Source organism: Pseudophryne corroboree, chromosome 10, assembly GCF_028390025.1.
Source record: "Pseudophryne corroboree isolate aPseCor3 chromosome 10, aPseCor3.hap2, whole genome shotgun sequence".
NCBI lineage: Eukaryota > Metazoa > Chordata > Amphibia > Anura > Myobatrachidae > Pseudophryne > Pseudophryne corroboree.
The window spans coordinates 55,939,003-55,966,642 of NC_086453.1; the positions used below are offsets into that span (position 1 = coordinate 55,939,003).

The following is a 27,640-nucleotide window of genomic DNA, read 5'->3' on the forward strand; positions in this document are numbered from 1 at the left end:
ATCATTATGCCACACAGTGCTCCAGTATAGATATTATGCCAGTGCTCCAGTATAGATATTATGCCACATAATGCCCCAGTGCAGATATTATGCAACACAGTGCTCCAGTATAGATATTATGCCACATAATGCCCCAGTATAGATATTATGCCACATAATGCTCCAGTATAGAGATTATGCCACACAGTGCTCAACTTATAGATATTATGCCACACAGTGCTCCAGTATAAATATTATACCACACAGTGCCCCAGCATAATCATTATGCCACACAGTGCTCCAGTATATATATTATGCCAACAGTGCCCCAGTATAGATATTATGCCACACAGTGTCCCAGTATAGATATTATGCCACACAGTGCCCCAGTATACATATTATGCCACACAGTGCCCCAGTATAGATATTATGCCACACAGTGCCCCAGTATACATATTATGACACACAATGCTCCAGTATAGATATTATGCCACACAGTGCCCCAGTATATATATTATGCCACACAGTGCCCCAGTATAGATATTATGCCACACAGTGCCCCAATATAGATATGATGCCACATAGTGCTCCAGTATAGATATTATGCCACACAATGCCCCAGTATAGATATTATGCCACACAGTGCTCAACTATAGATATTATGCCACACAGTGCCTCAGTATATATATTATGCCACACAGTGCCCCAGTATAGATATTATGCCACACAGTGCCCCAATATAGATATGATGCCACATAGTGCTCCAGTATAGATATTATGCCACACAATGCCTCAGTATAGATATTATGCCACACACTGCTCCAGTATAAATATTATGCCACACAGTGCCCCAGCATAATCATTATGCCACACAATGCTCCAGTATAGATATTATGCCAATAGTGCCCCAGTATAGATATTATGCCACAGTACCCCAGTATAGATATTATGCCACACAGTGCCCCAGTATACATATTATGCCACACAGTGCCCCAGTATAGATATTATGCCACATAGTGCCCCAGTATAGATATTATGCCACACACTGCCCCAGTATAGATATTACGCCACAGAGTGCTCCAGTATAGATATTATGCCACACAGTGCCCCAGCATAATCATTATGCTACACAGTGCTCCAGTATAGATATTATGCCACATAATGCCCCAGTATAGATATTATGCACACAGTGCTCCAGTATAGATATTATGTCACACAGAGCCGGCCCTAACCAATATGATGCCCTAGGCAAGATTTTGGTTGGTGCCCCCTAGCACCACCGCTAGTTCACCCCCCACCCATAGCAGTCCTTTTTTTTTTTTTCTACCCCCTATAATTTAAATAAGAACAGTGTGCACATTCTGCGCACAGCCCAAAAATGTATGTGTTTTTTCTAGCAAGGGGCATGGCCACACAATAATACCCCCAATTCAAATTATGCCTCACAGTAGTGCAACTTTATTCACAATTTATCATATAATAGTGTCCCTTATTCACATTACATCACACAGTAGTACCACTTTACCTTATATACGTTACTCCTCACAGTAGTGCCCCTTAATCACATTACATCACACTGAATTGCTCCTTATTCACATTACACCACACCATATTTCTCTTTATTCTCCTTACACCACACCATATTGCTCCTTATTCACATTAAACCACACCATATTGCTCTTTATTCACATTAGACCACACAGTAGTGCCCTTTCTATACGTTACGCCACACAGTAGAGCACCTTATACACATAATGCCACACATTGGCAATGCATTTATACACATAATACCACACAGTAATGCCCCTTACATATATGACACACATTATTAATGTCCTTATAAACATAATGTGCCTTACACATCATGCCAACCCTTATTAATGCTCTTATAGACATAATTTCTCTTCCACATATGCCACACATTGTTAATGCCCTTTTACACACAATGACACACATAGTGCCCCTTACACATATGTTACACATTATTAATGCCCTTATACACATAATGACACGTATAGTTCCTGGCGTGAGTCAACTGGCAGCTCTGCTAATGCCGGGTGCCTATTTTTTAATGAAAATGCATCTTATTTGCATTGCTATGTGGCTAGGATGCACAAGCAGCTTATGCTGATTAAAAGGATATGCGGCATGCCTATATACTGTCTGCGACTGTGGCTGTATCTGCATACGAAATGCTACACACAGAATATAGACATGTTGCATATCATTTTAATCAGCAGAAGCTGCTTGTGCCCCTAGGCATACTAGATGCCCTAGGCAATTGCCTAGTTTGCCTATGCCTAGGGCCGGCTCTGATGCCACACAGTGCTCAACTTATAGATATTATGCCACACAGTGCTCCGGTATAATTATTATACCACACAGTGCCCCAGCATAATCATTATGCCACAGTGCTCCAGTATATATATTATGCCAACAGTGCCCCAGTATAGATATTATGCCACACAGTGCCCCAGTATACATATTATGCCACACAGTGCACCAGTATACATATTATGCCACACAGTGCCCCAGTATACATATTATGCCACACAGTGCTCCAGTATAGATATTATTCCACACAGTGCCCCAGTATATATATTATGCCACACAGTGCCCCAGTATAGATATTATGCCACACGGTGCCCCAATATTGATATGATGCCACATAGTGCTCCAGTATAGATATTATGCCACACAGTGCTCAACTATAGATATTATGCCACACACTGCTCCAGTATAAATATTATGCCACACAGTGCCCCAGCATAATCATTATGCCACACAATGCTCCAGTATAGATATTATGCCAACAGTGCCCCAGTATAGATATTATGCCACACAGTGCCCCAGTATAGATATTATGCCACACAGTGTCCCAGTATACATATTATGCCACACAGTGCCCCAGTATAGATATTATGCCACACAGTGCCCCAGTATAGATATTGTGCCACACAGTGCTCCAGTATAGATATTATGTCACACAGTGCCCCAGTATAGATATTATGCCACACAGTGCCCCAGTATAGATATTATGCCACACAATGCCCCAGTATAGATATTATGCCACACAGTGCTCCAGTATAGTTATTATGTCACACAGTGCCCCAGTATAGATATTATGCCACACAGTGCTCCAATATAGATATTATGTCACACAGTGCCCCAGTATAGATATTATGCCACACAATGCCCCAGTATAGATATTATGCCACACAGTGTCTCCAGTATAGCTATTATGCCACACAGTCCTCCTTTATACATATTATGCCACACAATACCCCAGTGTAGATATTATGCCACACAGTGCCCCAGTATGGATATTATGCCACACAGTGTCTCCAGTATAGATATTATGCCATACAGTGTCTCCAGTATAGATATTATGCCACACAATGCCCTAGTATAGATATTATGCCACACAGTCCTCCTTTATACATATTATGCCACACAATACCCCAGTATAGATATTATGCCACACAGTGCCCCAGTATAGATATTATGCCACACTGTCCTCCTTTATACATATTATGCCACACAATACCCCAGTAAAGATATTATGCCACACAGTGTCTCCAGTATAGATATTATGCCACACAGTGTCTCCAGTATAGATATTATGCCACACAGTGCCCCAGTATAGATATTATGCCACACAGTCCTCCTTTATACATATTATGCCACACAATACCCAGTATAGATATTATGCCAACAGTGCCCCAGTATAGATATTATGCCACACAGTGCCCCAGTATAGATATTATGCCACACAGTGCCCCAGTATACATATTATGCCACATAGTGCCCCAGCATAGATATTATGCCACACAGTGCCCCAGTATAGATATTATGCCAGTGCTCCAGTATAGATATTATGTCACACAGTGCCCTAGTATAGATATTATGCCACACAGTGCTCCAGTATAGATATTATGTCACACAGTGCCCCAGTATAGATATTATGCCACACAATGCCCCAGTATAGATATTATGCCACACAGTGTCTCCAGTATATTATGCCACACAGTGTCTCCAGTATAGATATTATGCCACACAATGCCCTAGTATAGATATTATGCCACACAGTCCTCCTTTATACATATTATGCCACACAATACCCCAGTACAGATATTATGCCACACAGTGCCCCAGTATAGATATTATGCCACACAGTCCTCCTTTATACATATTATGCCACTCAATACCCCAGTATAGATATTATGCCACACAGTGCTCAACTATAGATATTATGCCACACAGTACTCCAGTATAAATATGATGCCACACAATGCTCCAGTATAGATATTATGCCACACAGTGACCTAGCATAATCATTATGCCACACAGTGCTCCAGTATAGATATTATGCCACACACTGCCCCAGTATAGATATTATGCCACACAGTGCTCCAGTATAAATATTGTGCCACACAGTGCTCCAGTATAGATATTATGCCACACAGTGCCCTAGCATAATAATTATGCCACACAGTGCTCCAGTATAGATATTATGCCACACAGTGCCTCATCATAGATATTATGCCACACAGTGCCCCAGCATAGATATTATGCCACACAGTGCCCCAATATCGATATTATGCAACAAGTGGGCACCTGTTCTTGGAAAACAATGCACAGCATGATGGCCCCAGGGCATTTGTACACACCCTGTACACCCCAGTTTACTACCTTCACCTTCCTTGGGACTCAACACCTTTGTGCTGAATGCAGAGGCAGCAGGATTTGCACGGGTGCCCTAAATGACTTTTCCCCTGGGGTACCAACTTTACCCAAGCATTGCACCATAGGAAAAGTAAGAAGCTGCCAGCTGCGGCGCCTTTATATCATTGCCTGGCACTCACTGTGGAAGCGTTGCAGGGAAAATAAAACTGCCTGGGTTTGCCTAATGGCAGCACTTGCCTGGCTGTATGGGTCCCTGAAGAAATCAGGTTCCCACAAAAGAGGGTCAGAACTGGAATAGACCACAAACTGAACCGTATGTCATCACCTTGTTTCAGCTCCAACCATTGGCCCTCATTCCGAGTTGTTCGCTCGCAAGGCGATTTCAGCAGAGTTACACACGCTAAGCCGCCGCCTACTGGGAGTGAATCTAAACTTCTTAAATGTGCGACCGATGTATGCGCAATATTGCGATCAAAAACGAGTTAGCAGTTTTAGAGTAACTCCAGACTTACTCTGCCTGTGCGATCAGTTCAGTGCTTTTCGGTCCCGGCTGACGTCATAAACACACCCAGCGTTCGCCCAAGCACTCCCACCGTTTCTCCGGACACGCCTGCGTTTTTTCCGGAAACGGTAGCGTTTCCAGCCACACGCCCCTAAAACGCCGTACATCCGCCCAGTAACACCCATTTCCTGTCAATCACAATGCGATCGCCGGAGCGATGAAAAAGCCGTGAGTAAAAATACTTTCTTCTTAGTAAAGTTACTTGGCGCATGCGCAGTGCGAACATTACGCATGCGCACTAAGAGAATTCTCACTGCGATGCGATGAAAAATACCGAGCGAACAACTCGGAATGAGGGCCATTGTACAGTCTCAGGCCGCCATTGCAATCATCTGCACAATAATGACTGAACTTCGGCACCTCATACTCTTGTAGCATACTCCTACTTTGGCACTCACTTGTAGCATACCCTCCAACATTTTACACTGAAAAATCGGTACAAACCCGAAAAAGGGGCGTGGCCGCGGGTAAAGGGGGCGTGGCCACGCCCCTTTTCCTATACTTTCAATGGAAGTTTGAAGAGCCAAAAATCGGTACAGACCATGAAAAAAAGGTACTGTACCTATTAAAAAGGTACAGTTGGAGGGTATGTTGTAGGTGTCTGATTTCTTCTGGGAACCCTGCAACACAGAATGCCACAATGCCTCATGTTCCAATCAGCATACTTACATCATATTTACCCGGAAGTTGCGAAACGCTCAAGATTTTTAGACAGTCTCAAGCACTCTTGGAAGAGTGTCCGTTTCTCCCACATCCCATCCACTTCCTAGTGAAACGAGCAGGATGCGGAGATAATGCTAGGAATCGCGGCACCATGTGAAGGGTGTGGGGCTAAATAAGGTGAGTGCCCGGCCAGGCTCTTCCCCCACACCTAAAGTGTCCAGGAGGTTCTCCTGTCCGGGCTTAAACCAGAGAGGAGCAGCAGGTATGACTTACATTGTTTGGAGGAATGGGAAATGTGTAATTATCATTTACACTGTTTAATAACATGGGGCCTGATTCAGGTCCCGATGAAGTAGTGGTGCATGCCGCAAAGTACCGATGTTTGTTACTTTGCGCATGCGCCGGACCTGTACCGTGCATGTGCAGTACAGGTCTGTGACGTAGCACCCAGATCGGCAGCAGACTGTCAGTGATTGACAGTCTGCTGCTGTTTGGGGAGGGGGTGGCGACGGCCACCGTTTCCAAAAATGGAGGTGTGGGGGAGGGACGTAGCCAGGATCCCCATCAGAGGACGGAGATTTCTTGGTCTCTTTGTTGCATCTGAGGCAGCTGGCTTACAGGACTCCATGGGTCACGGAGCTGGACAGTAGTGTAGCAGATGGTCTGATGCTGAGTCCTAGGCCCAGCTGGGAGAATTAGTGCAAGCAGTAGGCGTGAGACCTCCTGTGCTATTGCTGCTGCTTCCATGTAAGAGATACTGCCGCAACTCCAACCACATCTGAATCAGAAATTGGTTTTCATCTTCAAGTCTGTCAGAATCTGATTGCTATATCACATTACATTTTTACACGGTGCACTATTTTATTATAGAACTTCCAGCAGTGATCAAAGTGGAGATTTTGAAGTGGGGGTATGGAAATATCAGGAGGGCTTTACTTAGCCTGAGCACCCCTGATATTTCTGTACCCCACTTCAAAATAAAGACAGTGCCTGGGCCTAATTCCCATGGACACGGGGTCTCTATCCACCTAACATGCACCACAGTTCTGAAGCCAGTCTGCGCCCACAGGCCTAGTGCCCAACAACCCTGGTGGTCTAGGGTGGGTTAACTAAGTTAAGGTGGCACCGGGAGAGGCTGAAGTGGAGAGCTTAATTGAGCTCTTTTCCTTTCCCCACAGGCCTAGTGCCCAACAACCCTGGTGGTCTAGGGTGGGTTCAGGGCCGGTTCCGGGGCTTCTGGCGCCCCGGGCGGCATTAGGGGCGTGGCTTCGTACAGGGGGCTTGGTCATTTACGCCCCCTGTACAGACTGAAATGATGTGCGGTGCGCGATGATGCGCACCGCACAGCAAAGGTCCTCTCCACGAAGGGAAACTAGACGCGTAGCGTCTAGTTCCCTTCGTGGAGAGGACCTTTGCTGTGCGGTGCGCGATGATGTCATCGCGCACCGCACAGTAGAGGACATCTCCACGAAGGGAAACTAGACGCGTACGCGTCTAGTTTCCCTTCCCAGCGGCAGCAGCCAGCGGCAGCAGGGGGGCAGCGGGCAGCGGGGGGCACACAGCAGCAGCGGATCTTGCCCTGGTGCGGTGCCCTCCTGATGGCGCCCCGGGCAAAAGTCCTGCTTGCCCGTGGCAAGATCCGCTACTGGGTGGGTTAACTAAGTTAAGGTGGCACCGGGAGAGGCTGAAGTGGAGAGCTTAATTGAGCTCTTTTCCTTTCCATCACTGCAGTACTCTCCGGGTCCCCAGCTTCTTGCTTTGGCTGCTGGCCCGTCCTGGCCAGTGGCGCCTTCTTTCCTTTCTTCTGTTGGAGCTTCTTCCGTCGCCGGCTCTTGCGTCTTCTTCAGGAGGTCTTCTTTTCTCCCTCTCAGTACCCCCTTGGAGATACATTGAATTTGGAACTGGCAACGAGCCAATCGCGGACCTGCAGCCAATCAGGGGCGGCCGCAAGGCTATTGGCAGCCGGTCCATGAGCCGTCAATGGTTCGCTGCCGGTGCCAAATTTAAAGTGATGCCTGTCTGTCCTGATAGGCAGCCGGTCCACGATCTGTGATTAATTCGCGACAGCACCAAATTTAAAAAGATGCCACAACCCCTTCTTGACCAGTGCTGGAAGCAGACACTTGCTTCATACTGGCACACTTGAGCTCTGATTACTAGTATATTATACAGCGTGCATCAATCCAGAAATAGAGGAAGTAGCCAGGAAAAGAGAACATCTGCATGACATATGATCATTCAGACAGGTCATGTCATGATAAACTTAACCCATTACACTAATATTCCACTTTGAGGTAATATGATGCAGATCAAATGTATTGCATAGAGAACTAAGTAATAAATGGTGTGCAAAGAAAATTATGTTCTATCAGAAAAAAAACTTTGGGGGAGATGTATCAAACCTTCGAGAGAGATAAAGTGGAGCAGATGCCCTTTTAGCTATCAGATATCTAGCACAGTCTAAGGCTGGCCCACACTATGCTGACGGATCCGCTGACAGATGGATCCATCAACATAGCTGCCTATTTAGTAAGCATACACACTTACCAATTGACCGCTCGGTATGTCTGTGCTGACATCACAACTGGTCGGGCATTAGAGGGCAGTAGAACCCCTTATACACGTTACACCACAGTAGAGCCCCTTATACACATTACACCACAGTAGAGCGCCTTATACACGTTACACCACAGTAGACCCCTAATACATGTTACACCACAGAAGAGCCCCTTATACACATTATGCCAAATAGAGCCCTCCTCATCATTCCTGTCTCCCCTTCCACCCACGTGTGTGTGTGTGTGTGTGTGTGTGTGTGTGTGTGTGTGTGTGTGTGTGTGTGTGTGTTTGTGTGTGTGTGTTTGTGTGTCCACCCGCCGGCACCCCAACTATTCAGGTAACGTACATGACTTCTGTGCTGAGCGCCGGCAGCCAGCTCCTATACCGGAAGTCACTCTGCTCACACTGCAGATTGACAGCAGGATGGGGGCCAAGCACATAGGGGAGAGACTTGTCCTGTGCTGCCTGTTGTACTGGCCAGAGCTGCAGCTGTCGGCACATATACCCAGGCAGCCAATCGGGGGGGATTTTGATTAGAGATGAGCGCCTGAAATTTTTCGGGTTTTGTGTTTTGGTTTTGGGTTCGGTTCCGCGGCCGTGTTTTGGGTTCGAACGCGTTTTGGCAAAACCTCACCGAATTTTTTTTGTCGGATTCGGGTGTGTTTTGGATTCGGGTGTTTTTTTCAAAAAACCCTAAAAAACAGCTTAAATCATAGAATTTGGGGGTCATTTTGATCCCAAAGTATTATTAACCTCAAAAACCATAATTTACACTCATTTTCAGTCTATTCTGAATACCTCACACCTCACAATATTATTTTTAGTCCTAAAATTTGCACCGAGGTCGCTGTGTGAGTAAGATAAGCGACCCTAGTGGCCGACACAAACACCGGGCCCATCTAGGAGTGGCACTGCAGTGTCACGCAGGATGTCCCTTCCAAAAAACCCTCCCCAAACAGCACATGACGCAAAGAAAAAAAGAGGCGCAATGAGGTAGCTGTGTGAGTAAGATTAGCGACCCTAGTGGCCGACACAAACACCGGGCCCATCTAGGAGTGGCACTGCAGTGTCACGCAGGATGTCCCTTCCAAAAAACCCTCTCCAAACAGCACATGACGCAAAGAAAAAAAGAGGCGCAATGAGGTAGCTGTGTGAGTAAGATTAGCGACCCTAGTGGCCGACACAAACACCGGGCCCATCTAGGAGTGGCACTGCAGTGTCACGCAGGATGTCCCTTCCAAAAAACCCTCCCCAAACAGCACATGACGCAAAGAAAAAAAGAGGCTTTTTACTGATATTTGGTGTTTTGGATTTGACATGCTCTGTACTATGACATTGGGCATCGGCCTTGGCAGACGACGTTGCTGGCATTTCATCGTCTCGGCCATGACTAGTGGCAGCAGCTTCAGCACGAGGTGGAAGTGGATCTTGATCTTTCCCTAATTTTGGAACCTCAACATTTTTGTTCTCCATATTTTAATAGGCACAACTAAAAGGCACCTCAGGTAAACAATGGAGATGGATGGATTGGATACTAGTATACAATTATGGACGGACTGCCGAGTGCCGACACAGAGGTAGCCACAGCCGTGAACTACCGCACTGTACTGTGTCTGCTGCTAATATATAGACTGGTTGATAAAGAGATAGTATACTCGTAACTAGTATGTATGTATAAAGAAAGAAAAAAAAACCACGGTTAGGTGGTATATACAATTATGGACGGGCTGCCGAGTGCCGACACAGAGGTAGCCACAGCCGTGAACTACCGCACTGTACTGTGTCTGCTGCTAATATATAGACTGGTTGATAAAGAGATAGTATACTCGTAACTAGTATGTATGTATAAAGAAAGAAAAAAAAACCACGGTTAGGTGGTATATACAATTATGGACGGGCTGCCGAGTGCCGACACAGAGGTAGCCACAGCCGTGAACTACCGCACTGTACTGTGTCTGCTGCTAATATATAGACTGGTTGATAAAGAGATAGTATACTCGTAACTAGTATGTATGTATAAAGAAAGAAAAAAAAACCACGGTTAGGTGGTATATACAATTATGGACGGGCTGCCGAGTGCCGACACAGAGGTAGCCACAGCCGTGAACTACCGCACTGTACTGTGTCTGCTGCTAATATATAGACTGGTTGATAAAGAGATAGTATACTCGTAACTAGTATGTATGTATAAAGAAAGAAAAAAAAAACACGGTTAGGTGGTATATACAATTATGGACGGGCTGCCGAGTGCCGACACAGAGGTAGCCACAGCCGTGAACTACCGCACTGTACTGTGTCTGCTGCTAATATATAGACTGGTTGATAAAGAGATAGTATACTCGTAACTAGTATGTATGTATAAAGAAAGAAAAAAAAACCACGGTTAGGTGGTATATACAATTATGGACGGGCTGCCGAGTGCCGACACAGAGGTAGCCACAGCCGTGAACTACCGCACTGTACTGTGTCTGCTGCTAATATATAGACTGGTTGATAAAGAGATAGTATACTCGTAACTAGTATGTATGTATAAAGAAAGAAAAAAAAACCACGGTTAGGTGGTATATACAATTATGGACGGGCTGCCGAGTGCCGACACAGAGGTAGCCACAGCCGTGAACTACCGCACTGTACTGTGTCTTCTGCTAATATATAGACTGGTTGATAAAGAGATAGTATACTCGTAACTAGTATGTATGTATAAAGAAAGAAAAAAAAACCACGGTTAGGTGGTATATACAATTATGGACGGGCTGCCGAGTGCCGACACAGAGGTAGCCACAGCCGTGAACTACCGCACTGTACTGTGTCTGCTGCTAATATATAGACTGGTTGATAAAGAGATAGTATACTCGTAACTAGTATGTATGTATAAAGAAAGAAAAAAAAACCACGGTTAGGTGGTATAAACAATTATGGACGGGCTGCCGAGTGCCGACACAGAGGTAGCCACAGCCGTGAACTACCGCACTGTACTGTGTCTGCTGCTAATATATAGACTGGTTGATAAAGAGATAGTATACTCGTAACTAGTATGTATGTATAAAGAAAGGAAAAAAAAACCACGGTTAGGTGGTATATACAATTATGGACGGGCTGCCGAGTGCCGACACAGAGGTAGCCACAGCCGTGAACTACCGCACTGTACTGTGTCTGCTGCTAATATAGACTGGTTGATAAAGAGATAGTATACTACTAATATTATATATACTGGTGGTCAGGTCACTGGTCACTAGTCACACTGGCAGTGGCACTCCTGCAGCAAAAGTGTGCACTGTTTAATTTTAATATAATATGTACTCCTGGCTCCTGCTATAACCTATAACTGGCACTGCAGTAGTGCTCCCCAGTCTCCCCCACAATTATAAGCTGTGTGAGCTGAGCAGTCAGACAGATATATAATATATATAGATGATGCAGCACACTGGCCTGAGCCTGAGCAGTGCACACAGATATGGTATGTGACTGACTGAGTCACTGTGTGTATCGCTTTTTTCAGGCAGAGAACGGATATATTAAATAAACTGCACTGTGTGTCTGGTGGTCACTCACTATATAATATATTATGTACTCCTGGCTCCTGCTATAACCTATAACTGGCACTGCAGTAGTGCTCCCCAGTCTCCCCCACAATTATAAGCTGTGTGAGCTGAGCAGTCAGACAGATATATATAATATTATATATAGATAATAGATGATGCAGCACACTGGCCTGAGCCTGAGCAGTGCACACAGATATGGTATGTGACTGAGTCACTGTGTGCTGTGTATCGCTTTTTTCAGGCAGAGAACGGATTATAAATAAAAGTGGTGGTCACTGGTCACTATCAGCAAAACTCTGCACTGTACACTACTGAGTACTCCTAATGCTCCCCAAAATTAGTAAATCAAGTGTCTCTCTAATCTATTCTAATTCTAAACGGAGAGGACGCCAGCCACGTCCTCTCCCTATCAATCTCAATGCACGTGTGAAAATGGCGGCGACGCGCGGCTCCTTATATAGAATCCGAGTCTCGCGATAGAATCCGAACCTCGCGAGAATCCGACAGCGTCATGATGACGTTCGGGCGCGCTCGGGTTAACCGAGCAAGGCGGGAAGATCCGAGTCGCTCGGACCCGTGAAAAAAAACATGAAGTTCTGGCGGGTTCGGATTCAGAGAAACCGAACCCGCTCATCTCTAATTTTGATGTATTAGTATAGTTGATTGGTTGCTATGGGCAACTTCTATACTTTATTTCTCTCAAATGTTTGATACATCTCCCCCTTTCATGACTCCATATTATGAAACAGCTGCACAGAATTATTCACCACATGAGGAATACATTGACACTGTATATCATGGCCAAATTGCCAGATAAGAAAACTTTATTCATAACACCAGGCTTTACAACCCACCCGCGGCTCCCAGCAGTCATGCAAGGGTCATCTCATGTTAGTTACTACAAATCCACCTACGCACGATACTAACCTGCCAAGTGGTCTGAGCAGCACGCCATGAGGCCAGATTACATCACATCCGGCCATTTGGCCCTCAAACTAAACAGCTGGATTTTTTGGCATCACTGAGACTGTCCAATTACTCTGCTATGGGTTAAAGAACCTTTTCCTGTACACTACGTTTAATAGCTTCCCAACATATTGTTGTAAAATAAACAATGTTTGAGTACAATGGGCCTAATTCAGACCTGGTCGCATGCAGGCTATTTTTTGCACTGCTGCGACCAGGTAATCGCCGCCTACAGGGGAGGGGGAAAATCGCTGTGCAGGGGTGCGATCGGCTGTGCAGAGAGCTGCACAAACAAAAGTGTGTGCAGTTTCTGCACAGCCCAGGACTTACTCAGCCGCTGCGACGATCCGGGATGTTGCTGACGTTAGGAACCCTCCCTGGAAACGGCTGGGCACGCCTGCATTTTTCTGGACACTCCCAGAAAACGGTGAGTTGCCGCCCATGAACGCCTTCCTCCTGTCAATCTTCTTACGATCGTCGGTGCGATCGCTTTCTTCGTTCGTTTCATCGCTGCCTAGCGACGGCTGTCGCCGATGGCCGACACGCCTACGCATTGCGGGTCACACGCATGCGCAGTACAGACCCGAGCGCACGGCTGCGAAAAAATGCAGCGTGCGATCGGGTCTGAATAACCCCCAATAGCTCTTTAATTCCTTGTACTCCTTGCATGCTTCAGAACAGAGCCGCAAATAGACATTTTGGTGCCCCGTGCCAGAAAGATAATTGGCGCACCCCTCCCGCTTTTTTCCAATAGGAACATAAGGCTTATGCCTCGCAAGGAAGGGGCATGACAAAACTGACCCCAAAGAAAGCCCATGCTATGATGCCACCCCCCCCCCCACATATATATATATATATATATATATAGTGTCTTTATATATATATATATATATATATATATATATATATCCTATATAATAGCCCAGATCTGTGACTTTGTGACTCATTTGCTAACGCTGGGCGGAGTCACAACACTGGGCGGAGTTAGTCAAATGAGTCACAGATCTGGGCAAATCTATAGGAGACTAGGTGCAGAAGCAGATAGTATGGGCATGGCACAGGCAGGGGTGCATACCTCTCCCAGCTTTCTTCGGGCAGACGGGTGCATACCTCCCAGCTTTCTTCGGGCAGACAGGGGTGCATACCTCCCAGCTTTCTTCAGGCAGAAGGAGGGACACGCGCGGCAAAAAGGGGGCGTGGCTCTGTGAGCTGCTGGCATGCCTCCAGGGGCGGATTATGAGTCCGGGGGGCCCAGGGCACTTGAGACAGGGGAGCCCTATCTCACTGCTGTGGAGCTGGGGGCGTGGCCTAATCGCACCCGTGTGGCCACGCCCCCTTATGCAAATTCCTGTTGTTGTTTTTTATATGGAATTTTGGCCCCTCAGCTAGGGCTAAATCCAGAGGAGGTGGTCGCTCCCCCCTACACACCCGCACAGGCAGAAGAAAGCAGGGAGACTGCTGCCTCCCTGCAACACCACAGACCTGCCAACACGCAGCAGCGTGTGCTGACTGTAGCACAATGCTGCCGCTGTTGCTGGCAGGACGGGGGAGCTTCTGAGCTGGGACAGAGCCACTCCAGCCGGGGGCCCCCTAAAACTGTGGGGCCCACGGTACGTACCCCCTGCCCCCCCCCCCTTAATCCGGCTCTGCTGCCGGAACCCCGGGACAGTTGGGAGGTATGGGGGTGTGTGAGGGGGTATGCCATACAGACAGACGGGCACCGGCTCACTGTGTGCTTGACCCCCCACATCAGCATACTCAGCAGGGTCTCTCTGGCGCGGAGGAGCGTCACTTTCTAGCACACTCCACGCTTCTTAGCTGCAGTTTTGTGGGGCACCTGCTGCTGTGCAGGTTCCGTACTGCCTCTGTTATCTCCAGCCCCAGCAACCCCACCGCTAGCTGCAGCGCTGCCGCCCGCAGTGAGGTGCGCCCAGCTCCTTCACACACTTTAGCCAGCGGGTAGCGCTGCAGAAGTCCGAGCTGCTTGCAGGCTCCGACCCCCTCCTCCCTCCAGCCGCAGCGTCTCCTGGAAGCTAACCAGTCACTCCCAGTCTTCCCTTACCACAGTGCCCAGCAGCCGCGAGGTCCGCGCCGTGTGCATGCTATGACCCCCTCTTCCCTCCAGTCGCAGCGTCTCCTGGGGGCTAACCAGTCACTCCCAGTCTCCCCTTACCACAGTGCCCGGCAGCCGCGCGAGGTCCGCGGTGTGTGACTGAGGAGTGGGAGGGGGGGGGGGGATGCAGACGGGCAGAGGAAGCAGGACTCCAGCCTGACAGAGTCAGCCATGCCAAGTCTCCACCAGCAGCAGATCCCAACAGGTTGGAGTGGAACAGCAGCAGCCAGCATCAGTGACTCCGGTAAGACACATCTGTCTGTCACCACTGTTTTGTCCCTAATACCAATCTCTCCCGTGCCCTATGTTCTGTCATGTCCCTGTCACCCCTGGCCTTGCCCTGTCACCCTTATCCTGGCCCTTTCACCCTTATGCTGGCCCTGTTACCCCTATCCTGGCCCTGTCACCTCTGTGCTTGCCCTGTCAACCCTATACTGGCCCTGTCACCCCTGTCCTGGTCCTGCCGCCCCTACCCTGGCCCTGTCACCCCTATCCTGTCCCTGTCATTTCTGTCCTAGCCCCGTCGCCCCTGTCCTGGCCCCGTCACCCCTGTCCTTGCCCCGTCACCCCTGTCCTGGCCCCGTCACCCCTGTCCTGGCCCCGTCACCCCTGTTCTGACCCTGTCACCCCTGTCCTGGCCCCGTCACCCCTGTTCTGACCCTGTCACTCCTGTCCTAGCCCTGTTACTGCATGCCCTCCAACTACCTTTTTGGCAGGTGCAGTACCCGCAGCGCCTCCAGACCCCTTCTCAATGCACCACACCTCCGCACCTTCCCCTCCACCACATGAGGCACTCCACCCCTACCCCACACGCTGTGCCTCCAGACCCCCTACACCACCCGTGGCTCCCACTCTTCCGCCCCTCCACCACCCACAGCACCTCCAGACCCCCTCCACCATCCACCCCCCATATATGTCTCCCCCTCCACCTGCCCCCCTCCACCCGCAGCATCTGCAGACACCCTCCTCCATCTGATGTCCCCCCCGCACCCGCTACATTCTGTACATCGTGCCCTGCAGATGCTGTTCACGCCGTCGCAAGGTGCTGCGCCTCCTTCACCATCGCACACCCTTTCATTGTGCAATATTTAACCACTAACAAAGGAATGCAGGTAATACTCCATATAATACAAATATTGAACCCCAGAAAGGCATGCAAGGGTTAAGGGGGCGTAGCCCCTTGCGACGGTATGAAGAGCGCCCGTAGGGCGCGATGAAGCACCTAGTATATATATATGTACACTACACTATATATATATAGAGAGAGAGAGAGAGAGAGAGAGAGAGAGAGAGAGAGAACACAGCAAGAAAATGGATTTGGACGCAAATCATCTATATACAACATTCCTGCACCCAACCCGACAGCCTGCTGCCATTCAGACACATTTCAATATACTGCCACACCCAGGACTCAAACCCACAACCTGCTGCATCCCAGCCAAACACTCCTCCCATCGAGCCACTTAATCCCATATAAAAATAAAGAGATCTCTAACTATATGAAGCTATCTGTACCCCGTAAAAAATAAAATAGCCAGCACCATAATTGAGCAGATCCATGCAGTGTGCAGCCACACATCCAATCCCTTGCAGCCTAACACTACTACTGCCCTGCTGCTACTACTGCCCAGCCGCAACACTCTTCACAAAGTACAAGGTAAGCTTCAAATAGTTAAAACTCTCCAGCTTGGAATTCTGTAGCTTTCTATGCAAGGGTAGATAGCTCAATAAATACAGTGTTCGACTGCAATGCTATAGGCAACGGCAGTGCCGTAACAAGGCATTTTAGCGCTGTGTGCAAGAAACGACATTGGCGCCCCCCCATGCAAGATAGGGGCAGTGCGCGCCGTAGGCGCGCAAAAAATGTATAGGGGCGTGGCTTCACGGGGAAGGGGCGTGGCAACAAAATAATAGCAATTCATACTACGGTGCACAGTAGTCTCCATTATTCAAATTACGCTGCACAGTAGCGCCACTACATCAGGTAGAGCCCCTTTCATACATTACAGCAGACAGCGTTCCCCTTTTTACACATTACAGCAGCCAGGCCCCCTTTTTACACATTGCGGCAGCCAGTCCCCCTTTTTACACATTGCGGCAGCCAGTCCCCCTTTTTACACATTGCGGCAGCCAGTCCCCCTTTTTACACATTGCAGCAGCCAGGCCCCCTTTTTACACATTGCGGCAGCCAGGACCCCTTTTTACACATTCCGGCAGCCAGTCCCCCTTTTTACACATTGCGGCAGCCAGGCCCCCTTTTTACACATTGCAGCAGCCAGGCCCCCTTTTTACACATTGCAGCAGCCAGGACCCCTTTTTACACATTATAGCAGACGGTGTCCCCCAGAGAGAGAGAGAGAGAGAGAGAGAGAGAGAGAGGGATATACTTACCTTCTCCCCGCTGACAGGCTCCTCGTGCTGGCATCTCCCTCTGTGCAGGCATCGGACAAGGAGGAGGAGGGAGGGGGACTGGAGCCGCAGCAGCGCTATGTCATTGGTAGTAAGCGCCGCTGCAGCATCCCCCTCTCCTTCCGTATAGGCTGCCTGGCGCTGCTGTGGATGCTGGGATGGAGGAACCGCATCCCAGCATCCACAGCAGTGCCGGGCAGCCTATACGGAAGGAGAGGGGGATGCTGCAGCGGCGCTTACTACCAATGAAATAGCGCTGCTGCGGCTCGAGTCCCCCTCCCTCCTCCTCCTTCTCAGCTGCCTCCGGCGCTTCTCTCTCCTCCAGCGCGGCTGCGGCGCACGGCGCAAACTTCAGAGGCGGCATGTAATGAGTCAATTTGACTCATTACATGCCGCTGGCCGTGCGCCCTCAGGGCAACTGCGCTGTGTGCCAAGCCCACTTGGCACACACGTAGTTACGGCCCTGGGCAACGGGTTCACACATCAATGGCACATCGGCATTCTGAGATGTAATAAAGGACCGAGCGACTTAACAACACGGCTATCAAGCAAAGTCCATGAATGCTGTATAGTTTTTAGCGACAAAAAGGGTGGGGGTAGGAGATAGGAGTGATCAGGAGATGCTGGGCTTCAAAAAGGGGTTAAGCTGTAAGTGAAAGTAATTAAATAATTGATAATTGACAAATGCTGTCAACAGCGCCCCCTACCCTGCAGTGCTATGTGCAGAGCACATGCTGCATACACCTAGTTACGGCCCTGCTTCAGAATTAGGGCCTGATTTGGATTTGTATGCAAACCAGATAGTTTACGTACAAATCCGATGTTTGCATACCCTCCAACATTTTATATTCAAAAATCGGTACACTCAACTCAAGGGGGTGGGGCCAAGGGTAAAGGGGGCGCAGTCATGTGTAAAAGCGGGAGTAAAGGGTTGTGAGACTGGCCTGCTGCTGCTACAAGGAAGACGGAGCCAACTGTCAGCTCACCTGCTCTGTGGGAGTCTGTCCCAGCAATGCTGCTGTAGCCACACAGGGGACAGAGCCACCTTTAACTTCACCAGCACTGCGGTGGTCTGTGCCTGCAGCGATGCTACTGGAATGTCCAGGATCCGGTACATATGTGTACAGCCTCGCTTGCCTGTACAGACTGTTAAAAAAAAATTGGTACTGTACCGGCCAAAGCGCACCCTTTACAGTTGGAGGGTATGTAGTTGTGGGTCTGCACAGGTGCAGAATGGGTTTTGCGATATTGCTCAGAGCCCCCTCCCCTCCCCCCCCCCCCCCCCCCCTTTAGCAGCAGCTTCAGTGACATGCTGCAGTGTTTGGGGTTGGGGATCGGGGGTGGTAACTGATACTATTCTTCAAAACGGGTCTGCGTTGGCCATGTTTTGTAGGCAGACCAGGCCCAGGTTCTGAATCATCAGATGCAGAATTCTTAGGCCCAGCTGCCCCAATCCTACGGCCTGTCTGAGTAAGCTTCAGCTTACGCAGACTGATTGTGGTCTGCAAACATCGTGAACGATAGTCGCGAGGGTGATCTGAAGTTGCGCCCTCAGATGCAGAGCTCGGATCTAGCAGATGCATGCAGGAGGTGTCTATCTCTTACCAACCTCTCTTGCTGCAGTTGCATTTTATTTGTGTGGAATTGCACATCCGCTTCCCTGTGGCTGCAATTACTTACAACTCAGAATCGGGCCCCAAATGTAGTAATGGGGCAATGTTTCATTTTCATAACATATTTACAGGTAAATGAACGATTGTGACAACAGCATCTCCATGATAATTCTCTTCTCTGGTCCACCTGTCGGTGCGGCACATTTTAAGACACAAGTGAAATCTAAATGCGCATAAAACATTACTTCTACCCTTTATACAAAACCAAGGATTTCAGGAGAGTACCTTGAGGGTGATTCAGACCTGATCGTAGATGTGCTAAATTTAGCACATCTACGATCAGCTTCCCTGACATGCGGGGGGACGCCCAGCACAGGGCTAGTCTGCCCCACATGTCAGGGCCGACCCCTCCGCACAAGAGGCGATCGCAGGGCTAATACAGCTGTCGACTGTCTGCCATGCACCGGCGCACTGCGGCGCTGGTGTATGCACAGTTCAGGCCTGATCACTGCTGTGCAAACACGCACAGCGCCGATCAGGTCTGAATTAGCCCCATTGTCCTAACACTTTGCAGCGTGGAAGGTCAGGGGATTTAGTAGAACTAGTTCTTTGGAGGATAGGGTGTACAAACACGCATTACCTTTGCCAATTTTCAGGTGCAGCATTCTGTCAGCACAACATTCTATCAGACTCAGATTGCATTGCCTCCTCCGCAGCGGTATCCGTTCACATGGTCGACCATTCATACCGGAACCCTCCGCAGCATACAGCCATTACTAAACATCACACTTTCTGATGTGGCATTCTAGATTACGAGTCACTACATACAGACTTGAGTCAGTGGTTATGTCACTTCCCTGAATTAACAATCACAGGCCCTGCTCGAGGCTCTAGAAAGGAAGGGGATATGGACTTATTGTATTGTCTGTGGAGCTCTCCTCTTGTGAGACATTTTTGGCTTAAGGTTCAGAGATACTGTGTGTGACAGTTTATCTGGAGAACTACCTCACTTTCACACCAACGGCCAATTTCTGGAGTTATTTGCCCTAGACAGCTAATTACAAGGGTTGTAGGAGACTCTTATTTTCAGTTAGTGCAACGGTCAAAAATACAATACTCCAGGTGTAGCTACAGCCGCCATTCCCCCCTTGTAAATTGTGTAAGGAAACATTATTCTAGATTTTCTGAATAATCCGAATGGATTGACTGGAGTCAGCAATATCTAAGAATAATTGAGTCAGGCATTTATTTGAGATGTAGGAGAATTTATAATGACTCTTCCTATAACAACAAAATCCCCAAAACGGTAGGTCCATATATATTTGGACACTGACACAATTTTCATAATTTTGGCTCTGTACGCCACACAACGGATTTGAAATGAAACAATGAAAATGCAATTGAAGTGCAGACTTTCAGCTTTAATTCAAGGGGTTGAGCAAAAATATTGTACGAAACATTTAGGAACGGCAACCATTTTTATACACAGGCCCCTGTTTGCAGGGATTCAAATGTAATTGGACAAATGAACATGATCACAAATAAAATGTTAATTTTTAACAATTTGACGAGAATCCTTTGCAGACAATGACTGCCTGATGTCTGGAACCCATCGGCATCGCCAAATACTGGGTGTCCTCCTTTGTTATGCTTTGCCAGGCCTTTACTGCAGATGCTTCAGTTATTGTTTGTCCATGGGTCTTCCTACTTTTAGTTTTGTCTTTTGCAAATGAGATGCACGCTTGGTCGGGCTGAGATCAGGTGATTGAATCACCCATTGAAAAAAATTCCACTTCTTTGCCTTAAAAAACGACCTGGGTTGCTTTCAAACAACGTTTTTTTGTCATTGTCCATCTGTATTGTGAAGCGCCGTCCAATCAACTTTGCTGCATTTGGCTATATCTGGGCAGACCTCAAATCTCTATACACTTCAGAATTCCTCCGGTTGCTTTTTGTTTCTGTCACGTCATCAATAAACACTAGTGACCCGGTGTCATTGGAAGCCTTGCAGGAACATATCGGTATGCTCTGGATCCTGAGCCATTCTGAGCCTTCTACTTACTCTCCCCCTATATCCCATAATTCTGGTAGTGTCATCTGTCCAAAGACTGCTGTTTCCAAAACGGTGCTGTCTTTTTTTTTTTTTTTTTCTTGGAAAGTGTAATCTGACCTTTCTATTTCTATTCTTGAGGCTTATGAATGGTTTGCACCTTGTGGTGAACCCTCTGTATTTGCTCTTGTGAAGACTTCTGTTTATGGTAGACTTGGATAATCATATCCTGGAGAGTGTTCTTTACTTGGCTCGATGTTTCAGACGAAACTGTGATCATCCACCACTGCTGTCTTCCATGGACATCCAGGCCAATTGTGTTGCCGAGCTCACCAGTGCATCTTTTTTTCTCAGAATGTACCAAACTGTTGATTTGGCCAATATTAAGGTTCTCGCTACCTCTCTGATGGATTTTTTTGTTTGTTTTTGCAGTCTAAAGATGGCCTGTCTTACTTGCGTTGAGAGCTTCTTTGACTCCATGTTGCAGGTTCACAGCAACAGCTTCCAAATCAAAACGCCACACTTGTAATCAACTCCAGACTTTTTGCTTAATTGATGAAGAAATAACAAAGGAACAGCCTAGACCTGTCCATAACACAGCTTTTGAATCAAATGTCCATTAACTTTTGGTTCCTTGAAAAAGAGGGGTGGGGGGGGGGGGGGGGGGGCTACATATTAATTCCTACACCCTTTCTCCAATTTAGATGTGAATAGCCTCAAATTAATGATGTGAGTCAGCACTTTAAAACCGTATCCATTATATAGCTGTAACTTGAATACGTTTTGGAAAACAGCTAAAAATAACAAAAATTGTGTCAGTGTCCAAATATATATGGATCTAACTGCAGATAATGACTCACCTATTGAATGTGTTCCATTTTCAGATACAGATGGGGTCACGATCATCTGTAAAGAAGACTATGGGGGTAATTCAGAGTTGATCGCAGCAGTTAGATTTGGGTGTGGTGTGTTCAAACTGAAATCTAAATTGCAGTGTAAAAATAAAGCACCCAGTATTTACCCTGCACAGAAACACTATAACCCACCCAAACCTAAAGGCCCCCATACACTAGAGCGATTATGCCCGATTTCAGCCCAATTCGGGCAATCGGGCCGATATATTGGGTGAAATCGGGCCTTTTGGCTGTGTATCCGATCCGATCCTATGCGCGGCCCCGTGAGCATCGGATCGGATCCTCCAGATTGAATGTGCTGCACATTCAGTCTGGTCTGACCCCGCAGGCGTGGCTGGGATCGGCCAGGATCGCCCAAGATACATTGCGGGTGATTCCGAGTTGTTCGCTCGTTGCCGATTTTCGCTATACTGCGATTATCCGCTAACTGCGCATGCGTAATGTTCGCAGAGCGCATGCGCTTAGTTATTTTACACAAAAGTTTGGTATTTTACTCACGGCATAACAAAGCTTTTTCATCGCTGTGCTGATCGTAGTGTGATTGGCAGGAAGTGGGTGTTTCTGGGCGGAAACTGGCCGTTTTATGGGAGTGTGCGGAAAAAACGCTGGCGTTTCTGGGGAAAACGCGGGAGTGTCTGAAGAAACGGGGGAGTGTCTGGGCGAACGCTGGGCGTGTTTGTGACGTCAAACCAGGAACGAAACTGACTGAACTAATCGCAGTGTAGGAGTAAGTCTCGAGCTACTCAGAAACTGCTAAGAATTTTCTATTCGCAATTCTGCTAATCTTTCATTCGCAAATCTACTATGCTAAGATTCACTCCCAGAGGGCGGCGGCCTAGCGTGTGCAATGCTGCTAAAAGCAGCTAGCGAGCGAACAACTCGGAATGAGGGCCATTGTACGCAAAAGGACAGCACACGATGTATCTTGGCCGATCCTGCCCTCCGGGAGGCTGCCGGGGTGATGTCAGACGGACATGTCGCAGTAGTGTATGGGGCCCTTAACTCTCTCTGCACATGTTATATCTGCCTCCCCTGCAGTGCACATGGTTTTGCCCAACTGCTAACAAATTTGCTGCTGCGATCAACTCTGAATTACCCCCTATGCCGCTGACGCTGAGGATAGGGGGCCATGATGTCTTTGTCAGGAACACTGCAGTGCATTCATGAGCAGAATGAATGTGAAACAGTCACCTATTGTGAATTATTGGTTATATTACAATATAATCTATCTGTCCTGTCAACAGGTGGGCATTAGACAACAGTATGAACTGGGACAATACCTGAGGAAGAGATATAAGAATTTCCTGAGCCCGTCATACAGGAAAGAGGAGGTAAATTGCGCTTATTGCATCTCACGTTATTGTATGTTTACATGTCATGTACTATCCATCACAATTTGGATGCGGTGCATCCAGCCAATTTTAAGGTACTTATTAATGCCAGTACAGTATGTACTTAGAATTGCAATTAGAATCACAAAGAACAACTCTCCTGATAAGAGCTGCCCTTTGCGATAGAAGGACTTCCGTGTCTATGACCTGAGAGTCCTTCTGTTCATGTGCCTGATGGCACACTCCACAGAGGACACAGGAAATTATCCAAATGGATTCCTCTTCACAGGCTTCTATTAGGCAGTGTCATCTGTGGATGGTCCAAGCTCAGAAAGAATCACTTTACGGAGCTTAGTATGTATGATAAATTCAGCCAAAACTCTGAAAACTTCAGTTTTATGAGTTTTGGCCCCATTTTCTCCTTAGTACATCCCACCAGAACCTAAGAATGTCTGTGGTTGTAGATTATAGTTTTTCGCTAGTCTCAATCATTACATACATTTTACCAATGCACAGAGAACTGTGTTTCTATATAAGTTACTTAGGCATAAACCAATTCAGGGGGCAGCAAATGGATTTGTGTTACTTGCATTTACTGTTTTTACAGGGCTGTCCCCAGTCTATACTTATTCCTCATGGGTATCACACTCCTCCTTAGTTCCCTACTCCTAGCACCAGCGGCGTCTCCTACCTTAAAGGTCCAAGGGAGAGGAGAGAGACGTTGCTGATGACGGCCGGGTCCGCACATGCACAGTCAAGCGGCGGCTTGACAGCGCATTCGCAAACACCCGGCTTCTAAGGACTGTATCGGCTGCAGTCCAAAAGAGCCGGGGTATGCACATGCGCAGTCAAGCCGCTGCTTGACTGCACATGCGCAATCGCTACCAGGCAATCGCAGCCCGGTCTGGCAGTCCCGGATAGAGGAGACACCTCCCAATGGGACTGCCTTTACTGGGGTTGACTGTCAGGTAGTACTTCTAATAGAAGTCTTCACTGACAGTCACTGTGTAGCTAGTGCAGTCACAGGGGTATATTCAATAAGAGTTGGAAACTGACGACTTGTTGGAAAGACGGCAGTTTCAATAGGGGGGCTTTTTTCCAACAAGTCGGCTGGCTACAGGCACCGGGCTGAGCTACAGTAACACCCCCCGGGCAAGATGCTAGCAGCAGCCATTAAATCTCACGTAACTTTGAATTATGCCCCGTCCCCCCGCACATTACACACCATTGTGTGCTCATGTCTCCCCCACACCCACAGCAGCCCCCGGCCACGCCGCTACCTATAGGCCGGTAACAGCGCAGGTCAGGTCCTTAAAGTGTAGTGGCTAGCTAACTCTACAGTAAATGACAGCAGCAGCACGGGGACGGCCAAATCCGACAGTCGGATTTGGCCACTCATTGAAAAGAACTTGTCGGATCGATTCAGACAAATGCACGTCGGAATGGATCCGACTTTTATTGACTATACCCCAGAGACTGTAACCAGCTCATTCCCTGTAGCTGCGGCTTTTACTGGGGAATCCGCCACTGCCTAGCACTATCCCTGACACCGGTGTGCTTTGTATCCCATTTCTTCCTCTGATTCTGCCTGTTCAACCATTGAATGAGTCCTACTCCCCACACCGCATGCCTGAACCATTATTGGTTGCTCCTACCAGCCATAGTTAGACCCCCTATCATCTAATCTTATATACCTCTGCCCCTTGAAAGTGGTTGCAGCCTTGTTTTATAGTGTTTCTATGACTACTGCTTGTCACTGGCGTTGCAGACACGTGTGATGCCCTGTAAATAAATCTGTCTCCGCCTATTCCTTCTCGGTCTCCTCTCATGACTGCACTCCCCCCATCCCACTTCCACCAACAATAGGTGTCCCCCTCAAGGTTCTGCTCTTGGACTTCTCCTATTCTCCCTCTATAGGTTCTCTTTAGGTGAACACATTAGCTCTTTTTACTCTGATGCCATCTCTATGCTGATGATACTCAGATCTACCTTTCCTCCCCTGACCTCTCTCCCCACTGTTATCTCCAACTGTCACTCTGCTCTCTTTTCCTGGGTGAGATGTACTAAAGGGAAAATGCGGTAAAACCCTAGTTTTCGGGGGTTTTACCGCATTTTCATATGTACTAACCCCCAGCCGCCGGGTATCGCCATCTTTTGATCCGCACACACTGCACCCATTATAAATACGCCAGTGCATAGTGCGTCTCAATACGCACAGAGACGGATTAGCGCCGCAGCCAGTAGGCGTCTCATTTGGAAGACCATTGGCCCGCCGCATTAACATAAACACGCAGAGGCAGATGTAACTGCGTTCAGTTGGAAATTAGATTCTGAATTACACTTCTTATATAGGCGTCTCTATAATGGATGTAGTGAACACAGTGCACTCATATATTATACTTACCCCTCTGTAGTCCCGCCATTTCCGAGTGATTTGCATGCGTACTGGAGATGTTCCCGGGAACAAGGTGCGGGTGCCATGTTCCCGGAGACCTGTGCATGGGCTTTATACCAGAGTCTACAAACTGCCGGAGAGGAGGGGGCCCACAATGGAGGCTGTACAAGGGTCACCTCCTCTTTTGAATCGCCCGTGACTTCTTAATAATGCATTTGCTGACAATGGTGGTGTCTGTTGGGGATCCGGTCTGAAGATCGACAGTGTCTAGGTCGACAATGTTTAGGTCGACCACTATAGGTCGACAGTCACTAGGTCGACATGGATGGAAGGTCGACAGGGTTTCTAGGTCGACATGTGCTAGGTCGACAGGTCTAAAGGTCGACATGAGTTTTTCACTTTTTTTTTTTATTTTTTCATACTTAACGATCCACGTGGACTACGATTGGAACGGTAAAGTGTGCCGAGCGAAGCGAAGGCACCATGCCCGAAGCATGGCGAGCGAAGCGGTGCACTAATTTGGGATCCCGGTCACTCTACGAAGAAAACGACACAAAAAAAAAAATCCTCATGTCGACCTTTAGACCTGTCGACCTAGCACATGTCGACCTAGAAACCCTGTCGACTTTCCATCCATGTCGAACTAGTGACTGTCGACCTATAGTGGTCGACCTAAACATTGTCGACCTAGACACTGTCGATAAAACGAACCACACCCGTCTGTTGTGGCTGCCAGGAAGTACAACATGATGTGTTGTTATGAATCATAATTCCCCTTTCAGCTATACTTTATATGAGACACAGGAAGTCATCAGCCCATAGACACTGCATCCTACTGACTCAGTAATGACATCAGAGGGTTCGCGGAGTTCGTCCTGTTCAACGTGCACTCCTTGGCCTGTGTTATACTCACACCCAGTTGTCTTAATTACCCTTTTCTTTATCATCAGTCTTCAAATGTAATGAGATTTCCCCCCTGCAGATAGTTTTAGAGTACAACAAACTGGTCCGACCACTTTCATATTGTGATGGAATATTGCAGGTTCACTGAATTAAACCACAAAAGGGAAAATAAATAAACCTTTAAACATTGATTTTCTGAAGGAGACGTGGACTATGGTTTTTCTTGTGCAAGTTTGAATTTAATGCAGTCAGTAGCAGATTCGGACTGGGGCATGACGGGCCCACCGGGAAAATGCTGTCGTGTGGCGGGACCATGTTTAGGGGTGTGGCCAGTCTCCAGAGGGGGTGTGGCCAGATAACACATTGATTCGTTTAACCATAAGAGAGTACATGTGCTAGGAGCAGGACCCTTTATACATATATATATATATATAGTAACTACAGCTAATGCAAGCACGATAATGTACCAGATTAATAACAGTAATGCCCTGTAGAAAATATACAAACATAGTCAGGGGCAAACGCAGGATTTAGTGAGGGGGGTTTCCATGTGGGGGTGTGTGTATGTGTGTGTGTATGTATGTACAGTATGTATGTATGTGTGTGTGTGTGTGTGTGTGTGTGTGTGTGTACACTGTATATATATCTCGTACGTACATGTGTGTATGTGTGTTGCTCAATACCGAGGTGCCCTCCTTATATGCAATAGGTGGCATGGCCCCCTCCTTGCAGGAGAAACTAGGTGGTACTCAGCGGTCTTTGTGAGTAAATCAATGTATTAAAGTACAAAAGGCATAGTGTACCAACGTTTCAACGCCACACAAAGCATTTTTTTTTTCTTCAAGCCTACAGTAGAGCACATTGAAACGTTGGTACACTATGCCTTTTGTACTTTAATACATTGATTTACTCACAAAGACTACTAAGTGCCGCCTGGTTTCCACTGCACGGAGGG

At 47.6% G+C, this 27,640-nt stretch overlaps 1 protein-coding gene across 3 annotated transcripts in view; it reads left to right on the forward strand.

Annotated features, from left to right (window-relative positions):
- Positions 1 to 27,640, forward strand: part of LOC134965976 (testicular acid phosphatase homolog) — a 267,819-nt gene that overhangs the window by 138,486 nt on the left and 101,693 nt on the right. For all 3 annotated transcript variants that reach the window (XM_063942421.1, XM_063942419.1, XM_063942420.1), the window contains one exon: positions 23,301 to 23,387. In XM_063942421.1, coding sequence (XP_063798491.1) covers positions 23,301 to 23,387 — 87 coding nt within the window. The remainder of the gene's footprint in view (positions 1 to 23,300; positions 23,388 to 27,640) is intronic.